Source organism: Nerophis ophidion, linkage group LG09 (assembly GCF_033978795.1).
Source record: "Nerophis ophidion isolate RoL-2023_Sa linkage group LG09, RoL_Noph_v1.0, whole genome shotgun sequence".
NCBI lineage: Eukaryota > Metazoa > Chordata > Actinopteri > Syngnathiformes > Syngnathidae > Nerophis > Nerophis ophidion.
In genome coordinates, this window is record NC_084619.1 from 34,530,731 (window position 1) to 34,550,636 (window position 19,906).

General features: G+C 40.6%; 1 protein-coding gene and 1 long non-coding RNA gene across 2 annotated transcripts in view; one reads left to right on the forward strand and one right to left on the reverse strand.

The window, feature by feature from the left end:
- LOC133559274 (uncharacterized) overlaps positions 1–6,516 on the forward strand; it is a 13,186-nt gene extending 6,670 nt beyond the window's left edge. Inside the window, exon 2 of the long non-coding RNA XR_009808132.1 lies at positions 6,264–6,516. This is a non-coding gene — a long non-coding RNA (uncharacterized LOC133559274). The remainder of the gene's footprint in view (positions 1–6,263) is intronic.
- Positions 1–19,906, reverse strand: part of valopa (vertebrate ancient long opsin a) — a 71,712-nt gene that overhangs the window by 40,169 nt on the left and 11,637 nt on the right. Inside the window, exon 2 of the mRNA XM_061910881.1 lies at positions 6,305–6,515. Within this exon, the coding sequence (XP_061766865.1) occupies positions 6,305–6,515 (211 nt within the window). The remainder of the gene's footprint in view (positions 1–6,304; positions 6,516–19,906) is intronic.

A 19,906-nucleotide genomic window follows, 5' to 3' on the forward strand; every position in this document is an offset into this window, starting at 1 on the left:
TCCTGCTGCTTCCTCTGCCTGCTGCGCTAAATCCTCGATGTACTTCTTTTTGTCCCTTCTGACACTCTTCTTCACATCCTTGTTTACTACTTCATATTCTCTTTGTGCTGCTGGCTTTCCTGCTCTCGTTCTGCATCTGTTAACTACCTCCTTTTTTTCCCTTTTCTCACTAACTTTCTTGTGGGTTTCTGTGGATAGCCAAGGTTTGTTTGTGGACTTTTTTCTCCCTACCACTTCTGCACAGGTCTCCTTCCATGTGCTCTTCAAACCTTCCCAAATCCCTTCTGCAGTTCCTGGTGCTTGTGTTGTCTGGTCCTGTAGTGTTTGAAACCGGTTGTGTAATGTGACTTGGTATCGTTCCAAGATGCCTATATCTTGGAATTGTTGTATGTTGAATTTGATCCTCCCTCCTCTTTTTTAATGCATTTCAGTTTTAACTGGAACCTTGCTGTGACTAGGTGGTGGTCAGATGCAGCGTCAGCTACTCTTCTCACTCTGACATCAAGCAGTGAGCGCCTGAATTCCCGGCTAATGCAGATGTGATCAATCTGGTTTTCAGTTGTGCGGTTGGCAGAAACCCATGTTGCTTTGTGGATGTCCTTGTGTGGGAAAATGGAACCTCCAATAACCAAGGTGTTGTCTGCATATCCTGTAGCAAACCTTTCACCGTTTACATTCATTGTTCCAAGCCCTTCAATCCCACTATCAGCTCGTAGCCATGGTTATTTCCTCCTATTTTCGCATTAATGCCCCCCATTAAGACCATGATTTCCTTTCCTTTCTTTTTCTGAAGAATGTGGTATAGAAGATTGTAAAAGTTGTCCTTTGTTTCATCCTCTGCATCGTTGGTAGGGGCATAGCATTGTACTACTTGAAGGTTAATTTTCTTATGCGTGGTATAGAATTTTGCAGTAATGATCCTTGAGTTAATGGGTCCCAAACTGATGAGGGCCCTCTGAGCTTCTTTGGATAGCATGAACCCTACACTCTCTGTATGTGGTGCAGAGTCTTCTGGGTGCCCTGAATATAGTATGGACTCACCACTGGTCAGTTTACCCTGCCCCGACTGGAGCCATCTGGTTTCACACAGACCCAGGAGAGATATTCTGTATTTCCTCATCTCTTCCACCATAACTGCTGTCTTTCCTCCTGCATACACGGTCCTGACGTTCCATGTTGCGATGTTAGTGGAGCGTCTAGGTGTCAGAAGAATCGGATGCAGCGTCTCCTTACAGTTTTCCAAGTGCATCGTCATTTTCTCGTTGGTTTGTGTAACCGAAGAGACTTCCTTTACAAGACTTTTGGATTTTTTAGCCATGAGATGTTCCAAAACGAAGTAAAAAAATAAAATAAGTTTTAATATTTCTCTTTTCGTTTATGCTTTCTATGTGATTTTGGTGTGGTTCCTATATATTTTGATAATTTTCATGGTCAAAACAATGCAGCAGATGAGAAGTGAGGTGGACACAGGCGGTGAGTCCACAGCTCCACACAGTGTGTATTGGGCCTGCGTGCGAGGGGGCGCATGCTTGTTGCCACGTGGAAAAGGCAGGTCTTGAGGCAGCAAGTACCTCCGCCTCAAGGTAGGGGGCGATATATTGTCAACTTGCAATTCAATGCCTCAGCAGTACTCTGACTCGCCACAAGCTAGCAGACACAGGTCTCTCCAGGGGAAGCCAGCATGTTTTTTTTTTCTTTTTTTTTTAACTGTATTTATAAAAAACATGGCATTTTAATTAGAGTAAACTAACGTTTGTGGGTTTGTGGTTTAATTTCTTGGAACATGGAGGATTATATACTGTATGCAAGATGAAATACTTCTCTAAACTGGACTTTAAGAAAAAATGAATGCGATCATACAAAGTACGTTTTTCTGGAGGATAGCTATTGCTGCTTCAGATACAAATACAGAAAGGTAAGATTTATTTATTGATTTATTTTGTTAAAAGCAAATGGGACCAAAAAGTATTTAATAACAACTTTATCAAATACCTTTTGGACCCATTTATCATATCGTAATATCATTATGATAATGTTTTTATGAAAGTGAATAGCTTCCTTTTTTTAATGTGCAACCTAAATCAACAATTACTACAGCTGCACATATGAATTTAAGTTAAAAAAGAAACAAAAGTATGTATGCCTCACCTGGGGTTTCGTTCACCGCACGTCATATATATATATATATATATATATATATATATATATATATATATATATATATATATATATATATATATATATATATATATATATATATATATATATGTATATATATATATATATATATATATATATATATTAGGGGTGGGCAAATTAATGCGTTAATTACGAGTTAACTCATCAATCTATTAACGCTGACAATTATTTTATCGCACATTTGCGTGTGTTGTTTACATGCTTTTATTTTGTTAACGCCTTTTCTCAACAAGATGGCGTCGCCCGTATGGGCTTCGGCGTCGAGGGGCTCTTGGTAAAGATGGAACATTTGGCAAAAATACCGGACAATTCTGCAAATTTCATGGCTGGCTTACAGCATGGTCACTCCGGGATCACTTACGACCGCCAGACAATTCTGAATGTGGATAGATCGGGCCGTTTTGGACTGAATGACGCGTGCTTGCTAGACCGGCTAGCTAGCAAGGGAATACTTTGCCAGCTACATCCAGCGGCCTGTGAAGCAGCGGAGTATATGTGTTGTCTGTTTATTTATGAATAATGCAGACAAGGCGTGTTGGCTGATTTCTTAACGTTTGCTTTCAGAGCGTGAATATCACAACATACAAGATGCCCTCATGGCGACACAACCTATACCGGGCTACCGCGCATACTCGTCACTCCTGTTGCATGCTGGGTAGCGTAGTTCTTTTTTTCCCTAGCTCATAACATCACAATATAGTACCATGTATATGCGTTCAGTTTGTCAATGCACCAAGCAAACAATCGGAAAATTCCCATCATATCAATTCCTAGATATGGTCATAATTATTTTAAGTGCACTACGCAGAATAAACACAACATCATTAATATTGCTACTACGGATAATTTGATCAAAAATTTCCTAAAACAGCCCACTACCTATAATATAGGTTTTTTAAACATAAGATCCCTGATAAAAAAAAATGTTTCTGCTGTTACCTCAGAAATTGCCTGTTCATTTGTTATGATTGTGGCTCAGTGATTTGTATGTAGATTATATTTATTTTCCATAACAAACAGGATAACTTAAATACCCTGGCAGTGGCAATAAGCTTTAATCGTTGCCCAGCCCTAATATATATATATATATATATATATATATATATATATATATATATATATATATATATATATATATATATATATGTATATATATATATGTATATATATATATATATATATATATATATATATATATATATATACTTTTTTTTGTTTTGTTTTTTTGTTTTTTTGGAAAGATGGTACATGATGGCTATAAGTCGGCACTGCACTTTTTGTCCATATAGATAAAAATGGTGTTCATGTATGAAATTTGGGGCTGCCAATTATGGCCAAAGTAATAATTAAGATTATTGTTATCAATATTGAAATCATGATTGCTGATTGTTTGGTAAAACAGTTTTGGGGTGTGAACGTAATACCGTTATTTTAATTTGTAATGTATAATATAAAGGCTATTGATAAACATTATCCATATATCTAAAGACAACTATTAGTTTTTTGTATTCATTAATAAAATAACTTGTCAGCATTTCATCATCACATGATGCCTTTATCTCTATTTTTACATTTTAATAGAGGAAGGCCATTTTTTTTTTTTTTTTTTTTTTGAGTTATTAACATTTATATGTACATGTAGAGGCTCTATTGGGACTGATCAGTTAAGTGTTTGAGAAGAAATATGTCATATAGGAATTAACTATACACAATAAAACATTAACAAAATACTGTGCCACATGAATGGTTTTTGAAGTAATACTTTTGTGACATGAAAAAAACACAAGTAATGTAAAAAAACATGGACTTTACTTTTTGATATCAAAATAAAACACAACACAGTTTGGCTAATGAATATGAAGTATAATAAACATGCTTTGTTGTTCTCCAATGCCTCCCAAAAATAAAGAGGAGTGATACCTCGCACACCGAATACACAATCTTCACAGCCGTCGTTCAGTTTGATGAGATGAATAAACATTTTCGCCAGCATTGATGTTATTTGAACACCGATACAGTTTGCAGTTAAATAAAGGAGGAATGAGCATTCCAGTAAAAAAACTAAAGACTTTATTAAACATGTTGTGACATCGTTCACGACACATTAACTGGTACATGTTTCCGCACATCAGTAACTCTCAGTCACAGCAGCTGATGGACGCTATACTGCGAAAATAAAAGGAACATCAAATAGTTTTCTCCGTTGTTGTATACTTTTAGTGTGGGGACAAGTGTGTCCGTCTCCAATATTGTCCACACCTGTCGCCATCTAACAGCATTGCACTCTTAAACGCACGCCGAGAAGCGAGGGAAAGTGACCTTAAACCAAGCGCTAGGCTCCGTTGACTCCGAGGGGAAATCTTGGGAGCAAAGTCTGCGTAGCTTTCCCATCAAACGATGCTAGTGCGCATGCGCCTGACTTTGTGTTGCCTAAAATGCATTAATCTATGGCGGTTTTTCGGTAATTAAAAAATTAGACAGAATTTTATCGCAAATTCCCCTCATACTGTTAACCATTACATTCCTAGTCCCTTAACAAGTAAAAAGTCAAAGGCAGTAACCGCATGTTCTTTAGGGCATTAAGGCAAGAGACAGTGGCGGTTCGCAGCTTTTGCCGCGGTTGCCGTTTTTAAAGCAGCTGTTGTGAGAGTAGCAAATGTGTGTGTGTGTTCCTTTAAGGATGGCAGCATGTGAGCTGAGTGACGTGAATACGTGAGTTGGCAAGAACATGCAAACTCCACACAGAAAGATCAAACCCAGGACCTTCTTATTATGAGGCACACGCACTAACACCTGTCCCACCATACCGCCCACAACCAATTTTTATATACTTATTGGATTTAATCTTTTATCAATGTATATTATACAGTATGAACAATAAGAATGACTTTGTTGTTTTTTAGGTGCAATTCAGGTCCAATTTAAACCGAAACTTAACTTACATTATAGTGGTAGGAACAGATCTTCTGCATTTGTCACCTTGAATTTTTGAAAACTGTGTTTTGCAAAAATTCAAGGAGAGGCTGTTCAATATTGTGGCTTCTGGCACTGTTATAACCAGTCAATCAAAAACGAATGTGTGTTCTAAAGACAGAAAAATCTAGGTATCATTAATATTTGGTCACCTCACTCAGTAATACAGTTTTGTGTTAGGATATGACAAATAACTGGCTGACTGATTTTTGTTTTAAAGACAGTTGAAGTACTTTAAAACTCATCTTATCGTTTGGCAAATTGTTAGTATTAATAGGAGTCCGATGAGTCAATAATTTAAAAACAAATGAAAACGAAATTAATAATTTTGCCGGCATCAAAAAAATTGCCCTTCCCGTGTGCATGTTTGTTTTCTTCATCTGTTTCTTTCAATCAGGTTGCAAGATTTAGCCCATAATGTTCGAACAAGTCAGTATGCCAAGTCTGTTGAAAAATACAACAAAACAAACCAACCGATAGTTTTTCGAATGGGGGGAAAACTGCACGTCAAGATGCTCAATATTTATTTAAGTGACATTTTTGCTAACAGAGATTGAAAGTCTATTTTATTTTCTTAATTGTTTGTTTTATTATTGGGGTCAATTAAAAGTCCATGACCTTTAAAATTACAATGGTAAAAAATATTAATGAGAAATAAGTTTATTGTGTTTGAAAGCTTTATTTATGTTTAATTATAATATATTATGATTTGATGTGTGCTTAATTTGGTCTCAAAATATTGCTAAAAACAATATTGTTTATTGGCAATAATGTGTGGTAGACTATATCCTTCAGCAAAATTTGTTATCGGCCTAGGTTGCTGATGACGAAATAGTGTGTGAAATAAGTGAGTCAGGGAAAGCAGTATTAGATGCATTACTTTAGTAATTATGTAGTTATTTGCCTTTCTTAGAACACAAACACTGTATTACTTCTACTAGACGACGTGACATCCCTTATTATAAGAACCTTACCTCTCTTAAGTCCAAATACAATGTAACAGTAATTCATGGAATGGCTAATGCCTGTTTCTGTCCAATTGTTTACTGTTTTATTAATGACCACAGATATCGTTTCTCATTATTCTACAGGTCAAAGGTCATCAATTGATGAAAGCTTGGGAGTTTCTCACCAGTCAGGCTCACAGGTTGTTCCAATCTTGCTGACAGTGTATCTGTTCCAGCCCAGCACCGGAGGGAAGGTCCAAATGAAGGAAAAGGTCCAGACGAAGAGTAGACCCATTATGGCGTGTTTGGCTTGCAGTCGGATGTTGCCCAGAGGTCGGCAGATCACAAAGAATCGTTCGAAAGATAGAATGGCCAGAGACCATAGGGCCACGATTCCTGACGTAAACAGCAAACGATGAGGAAAACATAAGCAGACCCAGATAAGAGTTCATCATCAAGATCTGTGATAGTGACTGACATTGTTTATCATGTGGTATCCAACACAGTAATGAAATTACATAGTCATTTTCCCAAATGTTATATAATTAGAGGGTGTGATGGCTGTGATTTTGTCTTTGAAATGACTTCTCTCCTTCAACTGAAATTGGCATTACTGTTAACAACATCAGCCTTTGTAATTTCATCAGGATGGCCTGTGTACAACTTCTCCTATCGTGCAGTAGGGTTGGATGCATATGGTAAAAGTAATAATTAACAATTTTTTTGATTGATATTGAATTAACGATTTACTATACAACCAAAACGTAACTTTAATTATAATTTAAAAGAACAACCGGATATGAATTAATAAGGAATAAACAACAACAAGTAAACAATTAATAACAGTAACAGCAATACAATAAAAGCATGCTAACAGTTGACTAACACGTGCAAAGAGCATTTTGACTTTGGAACCGTTGCTATACGTTGAGAAATGTGGGATATTTAGATGTTTGTATATTGCCCATTCATTCATCAAAAAATTCTGGTAATTACGGGTAATCCAAAAATGTTTAGAACCAGAATGAGTGGAGTGTGTGGATGGTGGAACGGATTGAATCGAATGAGAAATGTGGGATATGGACAGGTTTGTATGTTGCCTTTTTATTTTCAATGGGGAAAAATTCCACGTAATTCCTGGAAAACCGGTAATTTTTGAAACCGAGAAATCAATGTTTAGGGTGAGTGGAATGTGCGGATGGTGGAGCGGTTCGAATCCAATGAAAATTTGTGGAAATTGTGCAAGTTTGAAATTTAGCCCATTAATTTCCAATGGGAAACTTGTTCTGGAAAACCTGGAATTCCTGGTAATCTGGGTTACTTAAGAAGAGTAAAAAATGGAAGCGAAGGTATCTCGACCGAGCTAAACGTTTTGATATTGGAACCGTTCCAATACGATGAAAACTGTGGGATATCCATCCATCCATTTCCTGCCGCTTATTCCCTTTGGGGTCAAGGGGGGCGCTGGTGCCTATCTCAGCTACAATCGGGCGGAAGGGGGAGTACACCCTGGACAAGTCGCCATCTCATCTCAACTCAGATAGACAGACAACATTCACACTCACATTCACACACTAGGGCCATTTTTAGTGTTGCCAATCAACCTATCCCCAGGTGCATGTCTTTGGAGGTGGGAGGAAGCCGGAGTACCCAGAGGGAACCCACGCATTCACAGGGAGAACATGCAAACTCCACACAGAAAGATCCCGAGCCCGGGATTGAAACCACGACTACTCAGGACCTTCGTATTGTGAGGCAGATGCACTAACCCCTTTTCCACTGTGAAGCCCACTGTGGGATATATACATACAAAAAAAGACAACGGAATGATAATTAGTATTAATTTTTGATACTTATTTGTAACAATTTTTAATCAATTCGAAAAAATCTAGCTGAATTTTTTTTTTTAGATCTGTCCTGTCAAGCCACTTACGCAAATCATATTGTTGATGTACAAACTGTAGTCGCCCATATCTGCTGTAGAGATTTACTTTAGAAAAGAGAAGTGTTGGATACTTCTCTTGTAGAGACATCTCGTGTTGCCTGATTATTACTTGACTTTATTAAATGTTTAGGTAGAATTACAATAAACAAAAACAATTTGGCGACAGGGTGTAAAAGCCTTCAGCCCGATTGTAGCTGAGATAGGCACCAGCGCCCCCCGCGACCCAAAGGGAATAAGCGTTAGAAATGGATGGATGGAAAAACAATTTTCTTTTAAGTATTATAAAAAATAATCAGAGCTGCTTTTATGTAGGAAGTTTGAGAACCACTGCTTTATAGTATTCTTACAATAACAATAGCTACATGAGAAAACAATACAATTAGTTTTTTCTGCAAAACATTTATTTAATTCCATTTTTTAGGTTTTACACAGATACCTTACCAAAAATCCTCACATTCTTTGGTGCAATTTTGACCAGTATTTGAGTACATTGAGTGCATTGAGTACAAGGTACTTTCTTGAAACCTTTATTTTGTTAGCGCTGTCAGACCGGATGTTGCGCACAGTGCTGTCTGTTATTGTGAAAGAGGGAAGTGTGCTGTTGTTCCGAGTTTGAAGTGTGAAGATGACTTGAGGCTGTATGTAAGAAGAAAAAAAAGAAATCCTTTCAAGTTACGACTGCTGGCCTATGTGTACATTGATCTTAAATTGTTGATGTCGTTCACAACCACACAAGTAGAGGACATGTGTTGTGGGTATATGGATTGTTCTTGTTAGCTTTAGCTTCTTAGTTTAGTCCCTGTTTCAAATGCCGGTCTTAACATTTTTTAGTTCAGGACGCAGAGGTTGCGTGTTTTGGGGATGAATGAGCGGGCCTGGACACAATATCTCCCCAAACTAATGTTCCTTCTCCTCATAATGACAGTATTACCCTCACATTTATGTAAATGGTCTATGATATTATTCTATTAAACAGCGTATTCCGTTTTATTGACAAGTTCTGTGATTCCGTCTGATATGCCTTTACTTTTTTTTGTTAAATTAACATGATTATTAAGTAGGCATATTAGATCTCTGACAAATAAAATGAAGCAACCATGTTCAGATCCCAAACTTCTAGTAGATGTGGTCTTTTTTTCACTCATACGCTCACTCATCCGTTTAACATTTACAAGCTCAGGAATTTGCATGTACATTGTGCAGCCCATTAACCTCTTTTTCCGATTATAATATTTTCATGATCATGAGAAGCCAAAAATGAGATTGAGTTCAAAATTCTAACAATTGTGCATTCCTATAGCGCAGCTATGCTCTATTGATTGAAAACAGATCCATTTTCTGTAACATAAAAAGGCATAAGTAGCAGCAGGGATGCTAGAAATAGTTAAATGTTACCTGGTCGTTGAAATAGGCTACCTCCTGATGGGTTAAAAAAAAAGCTGCCTTTAATTATGGTAATAACTCACTCTCACCAAGCGGGTAATTACCTTTCTCCGCATAGCCACGGACCCTCAATGTCTCAGATTAGTGTGGAGGATAAAGGGAGTAGTGGAAACCAGGATGTTCAATTATGTTTCATACATGAAAACAGGAGCGGACACAAAGATCCACTAATGAAACTGACACTTTTGTGTCACATGTTTTAATACTGTAAGATGGAGTGTTGTTGCACAAATGCACCATATTCTGTTTTCATCTATGATATCAATTTATTTAATACGGACATCCTGAGCAAAATTGGAGGAACCTACATCTTGCTCGTCTTAATCAGTTCCCAATTTACTAAAACACTCCCACACAGATCACTGGAATCAGCGACATAGCTGTCGGCTATTAAAACCCCGCCCTGAAGTGAAGAGGCGCTCCAAGTACAAGACAGGATTTTTCCTCCAGCCGACCATTGATTATATATTATTTGAAGTTCCCACGAGGATAATGTATTATGCAAGATAGTTTCTTCGGTCATCCTTACAACAGAATGTGTTTTATGTCACCATTACAGCAGTTATTTGTTTCAACAGTCACATATCAACACAATGCCACCCCTACTGGGTAGTTATAAATCAACATAAAAACAATGAATCCATGTAAACTATTCTGATTATTTATCTTTTACAGAAATTAATTAATACTGTACTTTGAGGAGTTCTGAACATCATTAGGGGCAAAAGTATTGGGGTTTATATATATATATGCAAGTGAGCAAAATGTAATTCGACATTTACACATATGGAGGATTTTAGCTGGTAATAATGAAATCAATTTAAGAGTACCCTAGCAATGCATTTGTGTATTTTTATACCTACAATAACAATCACGAGTCATGTAATGAGTACGTCCAGTGTCATACTCTTTTGTAAACCCAGCCATTTATGTCAGGATGGATGGGATATTACCCAATCCAGCTAGAAGTATTTGCCTAAATTAACACTCAAACTGTCTCGGGACCTTGGTGAACTGACTTAGTTAAATGTTATTGGTGTTCACAACACTGTAACCCACTTGTTATTATTATTAGTCATGCACCTGCAGTGAGAGACTGCTCACATTTGCTTAGCAAGATATAATTTTTTTTAGGGGTTTGACAGTAAGATTTTGTCGCAGATCCAGTATTGAATTGTAAACATATCACAAGGGAGCATAAGGATCATACATATAAAATTACGTCATGGGCTAGTGGTAAAAAATGAAATTGCATTTTAACAAGTATTGTTGACACACAAAATAACATAGTATACTGTACACTAAGACTATTGAAGTGAAACATTTAATCTCAAGATATGCATAAGGTGTTATGACTTTGCTCATAAGTGTGCCATTGTAGTTATGCATATTTATAGCATTAAATGCTGGCACCGATTGATTTGTATTATCATTCCAAACAACTATAAAAACATTGTGATAGCATTCAAATTTTACTCCAATGTGGATATGAAGGTGCGACAAATGTATGGTCGATGCCCAGATCACAATAGTTACATTCAAATGATACCTTTAATACACGGGTGTCCCTCAATTTTTGTTATTAATCCGTTTCAAAGGGTCAGAAAAACAACAAATTGTACAAAAAACGATGCAGTTTTTCTCATAAGAAATAAATTCAATTAACCAGACCTCAAAATATTAAAAAAACAAAACAAATTATATATAAAATAATTACATGCAGAAAACAATCTACAAACCCCGTTTCCATATGAGTTGGGAAATTGTGTTAGAGGTAAATATAAACGGAATACAATGATTTGCAAATCATTTTCAACCTATCTTCAGTTGAATATGCTACAAAGACAACATATTTGATGTTAAAACTGATAAACACTTTTTTTTTGCAAATAATCATTAACTTTAGAATTTGATGCCAGCAACATGTGACAAAGAAGTTGGGAAAGGTGGCAATAAATACTGATTAAGTTGAGGAATGCTCATTAAACACATCCCACCACATGGGCTCAGGAACACTTCATAAAACCACTGTCAGTAACTACAGTTGGTCGCTACATCTGTAAGTGCAAGTTAAAACTCTTCTATACAAAGTGAAAGCCATTTATCAACAACACCTAGGAACGCCGCCGGCTTCGCTGGGCCCGAGCTCATCTAAGATGGACTGATGCAAAGTGGAAAAGTGTTCTGTGGTCTGACGAGTTCACATTCCAAAACTGTGGACGTGGTGTCCTCCGGAACAAAGAGGGAAATAACCATCCGGATTGTTCTAGGCGCAAAGTTCAAAAGCCAGCATCTGTGATGGTATGGGGGTGCATTAGTGCCCAAGGCATGGGTAACTTACACATCTGTGAAGGCACCATTAATGCTGAATGGTAAATACAGGTTTTGGAGCAACATATGTTGTCATCCAAGCAACGTTATGGACGCCTCTGCTTATTTCAGCAAAACAATGCCAAGCCACGTGTTAGAAAGGCGTGGCTTCATAGTAAAAGAGTGTGGGTACTTTCCTGGCCCGCCTGCATTCCAGACATGTCTCCCATCGAAAATGTGTGGCGCATTATGAAGCGTAAAATACGACAGCGGAGACCCCGGACTGTTGAACGACTGAAGCTCTACATAAAACAAGAATGGGAAAGAATTCCAATTTCAAAGCTTCAACTAATAGTTTCCTTAGTTCCCAAATGTTTATTGAGTGTTGTTAAAAGAAAAGGTGATGTAACACAGTGGTGAACATGCCCTTTCCCAACTACTTTGGCACGTGTTGCAGCCATGAAATTCTAAGTTAATTATTATTTGCAAAAAAAAATAAAGTTTATGAGTTTGAACATCAAATATCTTGTCTTTGTAGTGCATTCAACTGAATATGGGTTGAAAAGGATTTGCAAATCATTGTATTCCGTTTATATTTACATCTAACACAATTTCTCAACTCATATGGAAACGGGGTTTGTAAAATACCTAAAATTATCAAATAAATTAATAAAAATAAATTATTCAATTCACATTTAACGTCTCACTTTTAACTTTTATTGAAGACAGTTTCAATATGTGTTCTCAGCTTCTCAAAGTGCTGGCATTCACAACTTTCTTTGTCCAAATCCTGGCTTATTTTGCACTTGTTCTCAATTAAAAAAAACAGACAAACTGGGTCAGCAACGCATTGAATTCCTTGTTTGGCCAATCAAGCTTGTGGAATAATGCATGAACAGACTACTTTGTCAGAGCAATTCCTTGATGGATTTGTTCCGCAATAATACGCACAACCAACTTTTCTTACCTGTTGGTACATGCTGTTGTGTATTTGAGATCTGCGAAAGTCTTGAAAAATTGGCGCACGTCAGCCATTGCAGTCCATGTCGTATTCAATAAGCACCTTCTTTTTCTCTATGCTCTTGTTGTGAGGCATTCATCCTCCGCTGGTGCCATTTTTAATATAAAGTAGCATAAAGTTCTAACTTATATCTGTTAGTAGCTAAAAGCTACAACAATGACAGGGGCAAGATGCTGTCAAAATAAAGCCACGTAAATAAAACTGCACTTACTGAATAGAAGGTGCGAAAGGGACTTCAAAACGGTCTGTAAAATATTATCTATAAAACATTTTGACCAAAGAACCATCACTGCATGTTATGTGTACCACAAATAAGTACTTTAAATGTAGAAAAAAAAAATCAGAACATGACCCCTTAAATGCGCATTACAATCCAGTGCGCCTTTTGTATGAAAATAGACCTGAATAGATCTGCTAATCGGCAGTGCACCTTATGGTCCAAAAAATATGGTAGAATGAATTCACTATTAAATAAAGGTATTTTCAGACTTCACAATAATTAGTGGGAGAGTGGCCGTGCGCAACCCGAGGGTCCCTGGTTCAAATCCCACCTAGTACCAACCTCGTCACGTCCCTTGTGTCCTGAGCAAGACACTTCACCCTTGCTCCTGATGGGTGCTGGTTAGCGCCTTGCATGGCAGCTCCCTCCATCAGTGTGTGAATGTGTGTGTGAATGGGTAAATGTGGAAGTAGTGTCAAAGCGCTTTGAGTACCTTGAAGGTAGAAAAGCGCTATACAAGTACAACCCATTTATTTATAGCTACGTTAACTATGTTAACTACGACACACTCATCACTGAGTTGCCACCTTATCGTGGTAGAGGAGTTTGCGTGTCCCAATGATCCCAGGAACTATGTTGTCCGGGGGTTTCTATTAGAATAGAATAGAATAGAGTTTTATTGTCATTATTGCAATGAACAGGTTCAAAGAACAACGAAATTGGAGCAGCTCCTCCTAAGGTGAATATACAATATGGTAGTATAAATAGTAAAAAAAAAAGATAGAGATGACAGATGTATCCATGTATATGTATATGTATCCACACAGATGCATATCTGCATGCATATGAATACATATACACACATACATAAAACATTATTGCACATTGTAGTCCGAAAAAATAGAAAAACATTTAAACATTACACATGAGGACATGTGTAATGTCCTCATGTGTTTCCCCTGGTAGGGTCTTCCAAGACAAACAGGTCCTAGGTGAGAGATCAGACAAAGAGCAGCTCGAAGACTTCTATGGAAACACAAAATCCGAGACTCACATTTCCCTCGCCCAGACTTGGGTCACCGGGGCCACAATCTGGAGCCAGGCCAAAGTCCCTGGTGGCCGGGCCAGTCCCCGTGGGGCCCGGCCGGGCAAAGCCCGAAGAGGCAATGGGCTCACCACTCATGGGTGGGGCCATAGAGGTCGGGTGCGATGTGAGCTGGGCCGCAGCCGAAGGCGGGGCACTTAGCGGTCCAATCCTCAGCTTCATAAGCTAGCTTTTGGGGTGAGGAATGTCACCTCCCTGAGATGGAAGGAGCCCTGGATGACGCACAGCAAAGGCCCTGGAACCAGTTCTCTCGAGAGGGGCTGAACTTTCTTCCACACTGACGTTGCACGCAGTGAGAGGCGACGGGCTGGTGTAGAAATTTTTATCGTGGCCCCCCGGCTCAAAGCCTGCACTTTGGAGTTCAACCCAGTAGACGAGAGGGTAGCTTGCCTCCGCCTTAGGGTGGGGGAACAGGTCCTTACGCACCAAACAGCAGTTCAGAGGACCCACCCTTTTTGGATACACTCGAGAGACAGTACTGGAAAGTGGTGGTGAGTTGGCTGCGATGGTGGGGGAGGATGCCGGGGAGACCTGCCAGGCCCAAACGCATTGTGAGGGTCTGCTGGGAACATCTAGACGAGTCTCTTGTCAGAGAGCAATTCAATTCCCATCTCCAAAAGAACTTTGAACATGGCACGAGGGAGGTGCTGGATTTTGAGTCGAAGTTGACGATATTCTGCACCTCTATTGGCGGCTGATTGGCGCTGTGGCCGCAATGTGGTTGGTGCCAGTCGTTGCTATAAACCTAGAACCCGATGGTGGACACCAGCGGTGATGTATGCCGTCAAGCTGACGAAAGAGTCCTATCGGGTTCTTTTGGCTCATATGACTGCGGAGGCAGCAGGCAGGTACCGACAGGCCAAGGGGTGTGCGGCTTCGGCGGTCGCGGAGGCAAAACTCAGACATGGGAGGAGTTTGGGGAAGCAATGGAAAACGACTTCCGGACAGTTTCGAAGTGATTCTGGACCACCATCCCCCGCCTCAGGAAAGGGAAGCAGTGCACTGTCAACACCGTGTATGGTGAGGATGGTGTTCTGCTGACCTCGACTGCGGATGTTGTAGATCGGTGGAGGGAGTACTTCGAAGACCTCCTCAATCCCTCCAACATGTCTTCCTATAAGGAAGCAGACCCTCTGGAATCTGTGGTGGGCTCTCCTATTTCTGGGCCTGAGGTTGCTGAGGTAGTTAAAAAGCTCCTCGGTGGCAGGGCCACCGGGGTGGATGAGATCCGCCCGGAGTTTCTTAAGGCTCTGGATGGTGTGGGGCTGTCTTGGTTGACAAGACTCTGAAACATTACGTGGACATCGGGGGCGGTACCTCTGGATTGGCAAACCGAGGTGGTGGTTTCTCTCTTTAAGAAGGAGAACCAGAGGGTGTGTTCCAACTATTGTGGGATCACACTCCCTTTAAGGTCTATTCAGGTGTACTGGAGAGGAGGCTAAGCCGGATAGTCGAACCTGGATTCATGAGGAAAAGTGTGGTTTTCGTCCTGATCGTGGAACTGTGAACCAGCTCTATACTCTCGGCAGGGAGAGTATAGAATGTTAATATTGGTCCTTGAGGGTTCATGAGAGTTTGCCCGACCAGTCTACACGTGCTTTGTGGACTTGGAGAAGGAATTCGACCGTATCCCATGGGAAATCTTGTGGGGAGTGCTCAGAGAATATGGGGTATCGGACTGTCTGATGGTGGCGGTCCGCTCCCTGTACGATCAGTGTCAGAGCTTGGTCCGCAATGCCGGCAGTAAGTCGGACATGTTTACAGTGAGGGTGTGACTCCGCCAAGGCTGCACTTTGTCACCGATTATGTTCATAACTTTTATAGACAGAATTTCTAGGCGCAGTCAGGGTGTTGAGGGGATCCGGTTTGGTGGCTGCAGGATTGGGTCTCTGCTTTTTGCAGATGATGTGGTCCTGATGGCTTCATCTGGCCAGGATCTTCAGCTCTCACTGGATCGGTTGTCATCTGAGTGTGAAGCGACTGGGATGAGAATCAGCACCTCCAAATCTGGGTCCATGGTTATCACATAGAAAAGGGTCGAGTGCCATTTCCGGGTAGGGGAGGAGACCCTGCTCCAAGTGGATTAGTTCAAGTACCTCGGAGACTTGTTCACGCTTGAGGGAGGAGTGGATTGTTAGATCGACACGCGAATCGGTGCGGCGTCTTCAGTAATGAGGACGCTGTATCGATCTGGAAGGAGCTTAGCCGGAAGGCAAAGCTCTTTATTTACCGTTCAAGCTACTTTCCAATCCTTACCTATGGTCATGAGCTTTGGGTTATGACCGAAAGGACAAGATCACGGGTACCAGCACCTGAAATGAGATTCCTCCGCCGGGTGGCAGGCCTCTCCCTTAGAGATAGGGGGAGAAGCTCTGCCACCCGGGATGAGCTCAAAGTAAAGCCGCTGCTCCTCCACATCGAGAGGAGCTAGATGAGGTGGTTCGGGCATCTGGTCTGGATGCCACCCGAACACCTGGTGTTTAGGGCACGTCGGACCGGTAGAAGGCCACGGAGAAGACCCAGAACTTGTTGGGAAGACTATGTCTCCCGGCTGGCCTGGGAACGCCTCAGGATTCCCTGGGAAGAGCTGGAAGAAGTGGCTGGGGAGAGGAAAGTCTTGGTTTCCCTGCTTAGGCTGCTTCCCCCACGAACCGACTTCGGTTAAGCGGAAGAAGATGGATGGATGGATGGAACGATGACACAATGGCAGCACAGTGTAACAGGGGTTACTGAATGTGCCTCACAGTGCGGGCTCAGGGTCTTTCTGTGTGGAGTTTGCATATTCTACCACCTCCAAACACATGCAACTGGGGATAGGTTGATTGGCAACACTAAATTGGCCCTAGTGTTTTTGAATGTGTCTATCTGTGTTGGCCCTGCTAAGAGATGGCAACTTGTCCAGGGTGTACCCCGCCTTCCGCCCGAATGCAGTTTAGATGGGCTTTAGCACCCCCCGCGACCCTGAAAGGGACAAGCGGTAGAAAATAGATGGATGGAACACAGTGCTAATATTTTTTTTCAGATACTGTATTATATATTGACCCAAGCTGGATCTGTTTTAGCATATTTAATACACTAAGGGCTTGATTAACTAAGATCCCATTACCACGCACTAGACATCGTGTGCTAAAAAAAAAAAAACGTGTACTACAAGTGGACGTGTTGCGTGTGATCTACTAACACTTTGTGTACATTTGAGGGGTGTTGCAGAGTGCCTTATTTAAAATAGGATTTGGCGTCCTTTTACCACAGAGATAATTTATTTCTGTACATTCATGTTATCGTGTGATGTGTTGAACCAGCAGCACAATTTTTTAATCTATAACACCTTTTTAGAATTGCATTCTAGCCAACAGAAACATATGCACCCTGATACTTAGAGGGTGTGCATCGCATCACCAGCACATTTGTGCTCTCAGAATGACTCAAATGCAGAAAAAATAACAATCACAGATGTCTTTTCATGTGGGAGATATACTATAACAATATATTTCTTTAATTTGAAAAAATTAACAACATTTTGAAAATAAACTGCTCGCAGACACCAAAATGCATCAATTGAATTTGTTTTAATCTGCCCCTTAAGCCATTCAGCAGCAATACAATTGAAAAAGGAAATTGCTGAATAGAAGATATGTCTAATATTTTTTTATTTCTGGATGTCCAAAATGTTAACAGACACACACATAGGATTCTCATCTGTCCATCGTCTTTTTGTGCACTGATCAGTGCAAGCACTGATCCAGCAGCCGTGTGTGGAACTGTCAGTTTGGATGTCCTTCACGTGCTGAATAAAACGCAAAATAGTGCTCGCAAAATGGTGATGAGTGTTGATGAATCTCATTGTGTGTGCTAAATAATTATATTTGCATTTTCCCTTCCCAGTATTGTGGGTGTTTTGATGATCAGCATCTATCTTGCATATAATGAACAGAGAGATGCAAAATGGATTGCACGCCTTATTGTGCTCACTTAACAGATGCGTCAAGACACGTTCAGTAGATCTGCATTGCGTGTGCAATCAGGTTTGCACGTGTTTCTGTGCATGCAAACCTTTTGTATAACAGGCCCTAAAAGTAGTGTAAGGAAGTACCGTATTTTCCAGACTATAAGGTACACTTAAAATCCTTTAATTTTCTCAAAAATCGACAGTGTGCTTAAAACCCGGTGTGCTTAATGTACGAAAATAATTCTGGTTGTGCTTACCGACATCAAAGCTATTTTATTTGGTACATAGTGTAATGATAAGTGTTACTAATAGATGGTAGTCACACAGGAGATATGTGTAGACTGCATTATGACACCAGTAAACAACACCAAAACCAAAAATGTTCCATTGAAAATATAAAACATTACAGACGGCGTTCAAAAATCTGTGAAAATGTTTTAATATGACTTAAGTAAGCTATGAAGCCGCACCGCTTGATGGAGTAGGCGCATTCCGGCTACCGTAGTCAGACGTGCTGTGATACAACATACAAGTATTAGGACAGCAAAATGGCTCCTATAAGTAGACGTGTTGTGTTTTGTCATTTTCCTGCCTTCTCTTTTATAGTGTTGGTTTTCTTCAGCTAATCAGTCCCCAGCGAGGCACACCTGCAACAAATCTCTACCTAGTTGTATTTAAGCTTGTTTTTTGTCTCCTGTACCTGCCACCTGCATGTGCCTGCTTCACTTCGCCAGTCCTGGTATGTTGTCTCTTCTTATTCCTGTAATCCCTACTTCTTTGTGTTTGCTTCCTAGCCCCCCCTGAGGTAAAGAGGATTTTGTGTTGGACTTTTTGCTGTGCTCAGTGCGTCCTGGCTTTTTTCCCTGCCGACCACTGAGGAACCTGTTTTTGTTTGTTTATTAATGCTGTGCACTTGTGCCCCATCGCCTTTTGTTACACTTTTTGGATTTATTAAATATTCCCCTTTCTGTAATTCTACCTTGCCTCTCGTCTCTGCATCCTGGGGTTACCTCTTTGATCAGGTCCTAACATAACAACCGACCCGGTCAGAAGAACTCTGCACCAACAGGCCACAAGAATAAGCCAACAAGAAGAACAGTTTGGAGTGCTTGGGGCTTGCGTAAACGCCATGGCGGAACGCCAAGACTCTCGCCTAAATGCCCTGGAGACACAGCTGGGAAGTGTACTCACCGCGCTGCAGGCGATGACTCCCCCCTCGGCCGACCCAGCAGTCCAGCTGAGCCATCCTCGACCCGCAGATAATCCGCTGCCTAATGACATCCTTCCTGCTACTTGTCCTACACTCTCCAAGCCCGAGCGATTCTCCGGCGAGTCAGGTGACGTGCGATTCTTCCTCACCCAGTGTGAGATTTTTTTTTAAACTGTTACCAACATATTTTTAGTCAGAAAAAGCTTGTGTGGCTTTTGTCCTGTCCCATATGAGTGGCAGGGCGCCGCCTGGTCTACCGCGGAATGGGGACGTCAATCTCCCGAGTGTGCTTCGTACACCGCTTTTGCCAAAGCCATGGAGAACATTTTCCATCGTGAAAGGCCAGGACGTGAGGTCATTACTTCGTCTGCAGCTAGGACAGCGGAGCGTCACGGACTTTGCCATCGAATTCCGAAGGCTTGTTGCTGATAGTGGATGGCCCACTTCCGCATTGGTGGACGTTTTTTCCCTCGGCCTGCCTGATCAAGTCCGGAAACAGATGATCGCACTTAAGACTCCCGACAGCCTTGACGAGCTTGTCGCTCTGGCGGTGGAGTATGAAAATCGCCTCGTTGACTGGGAAA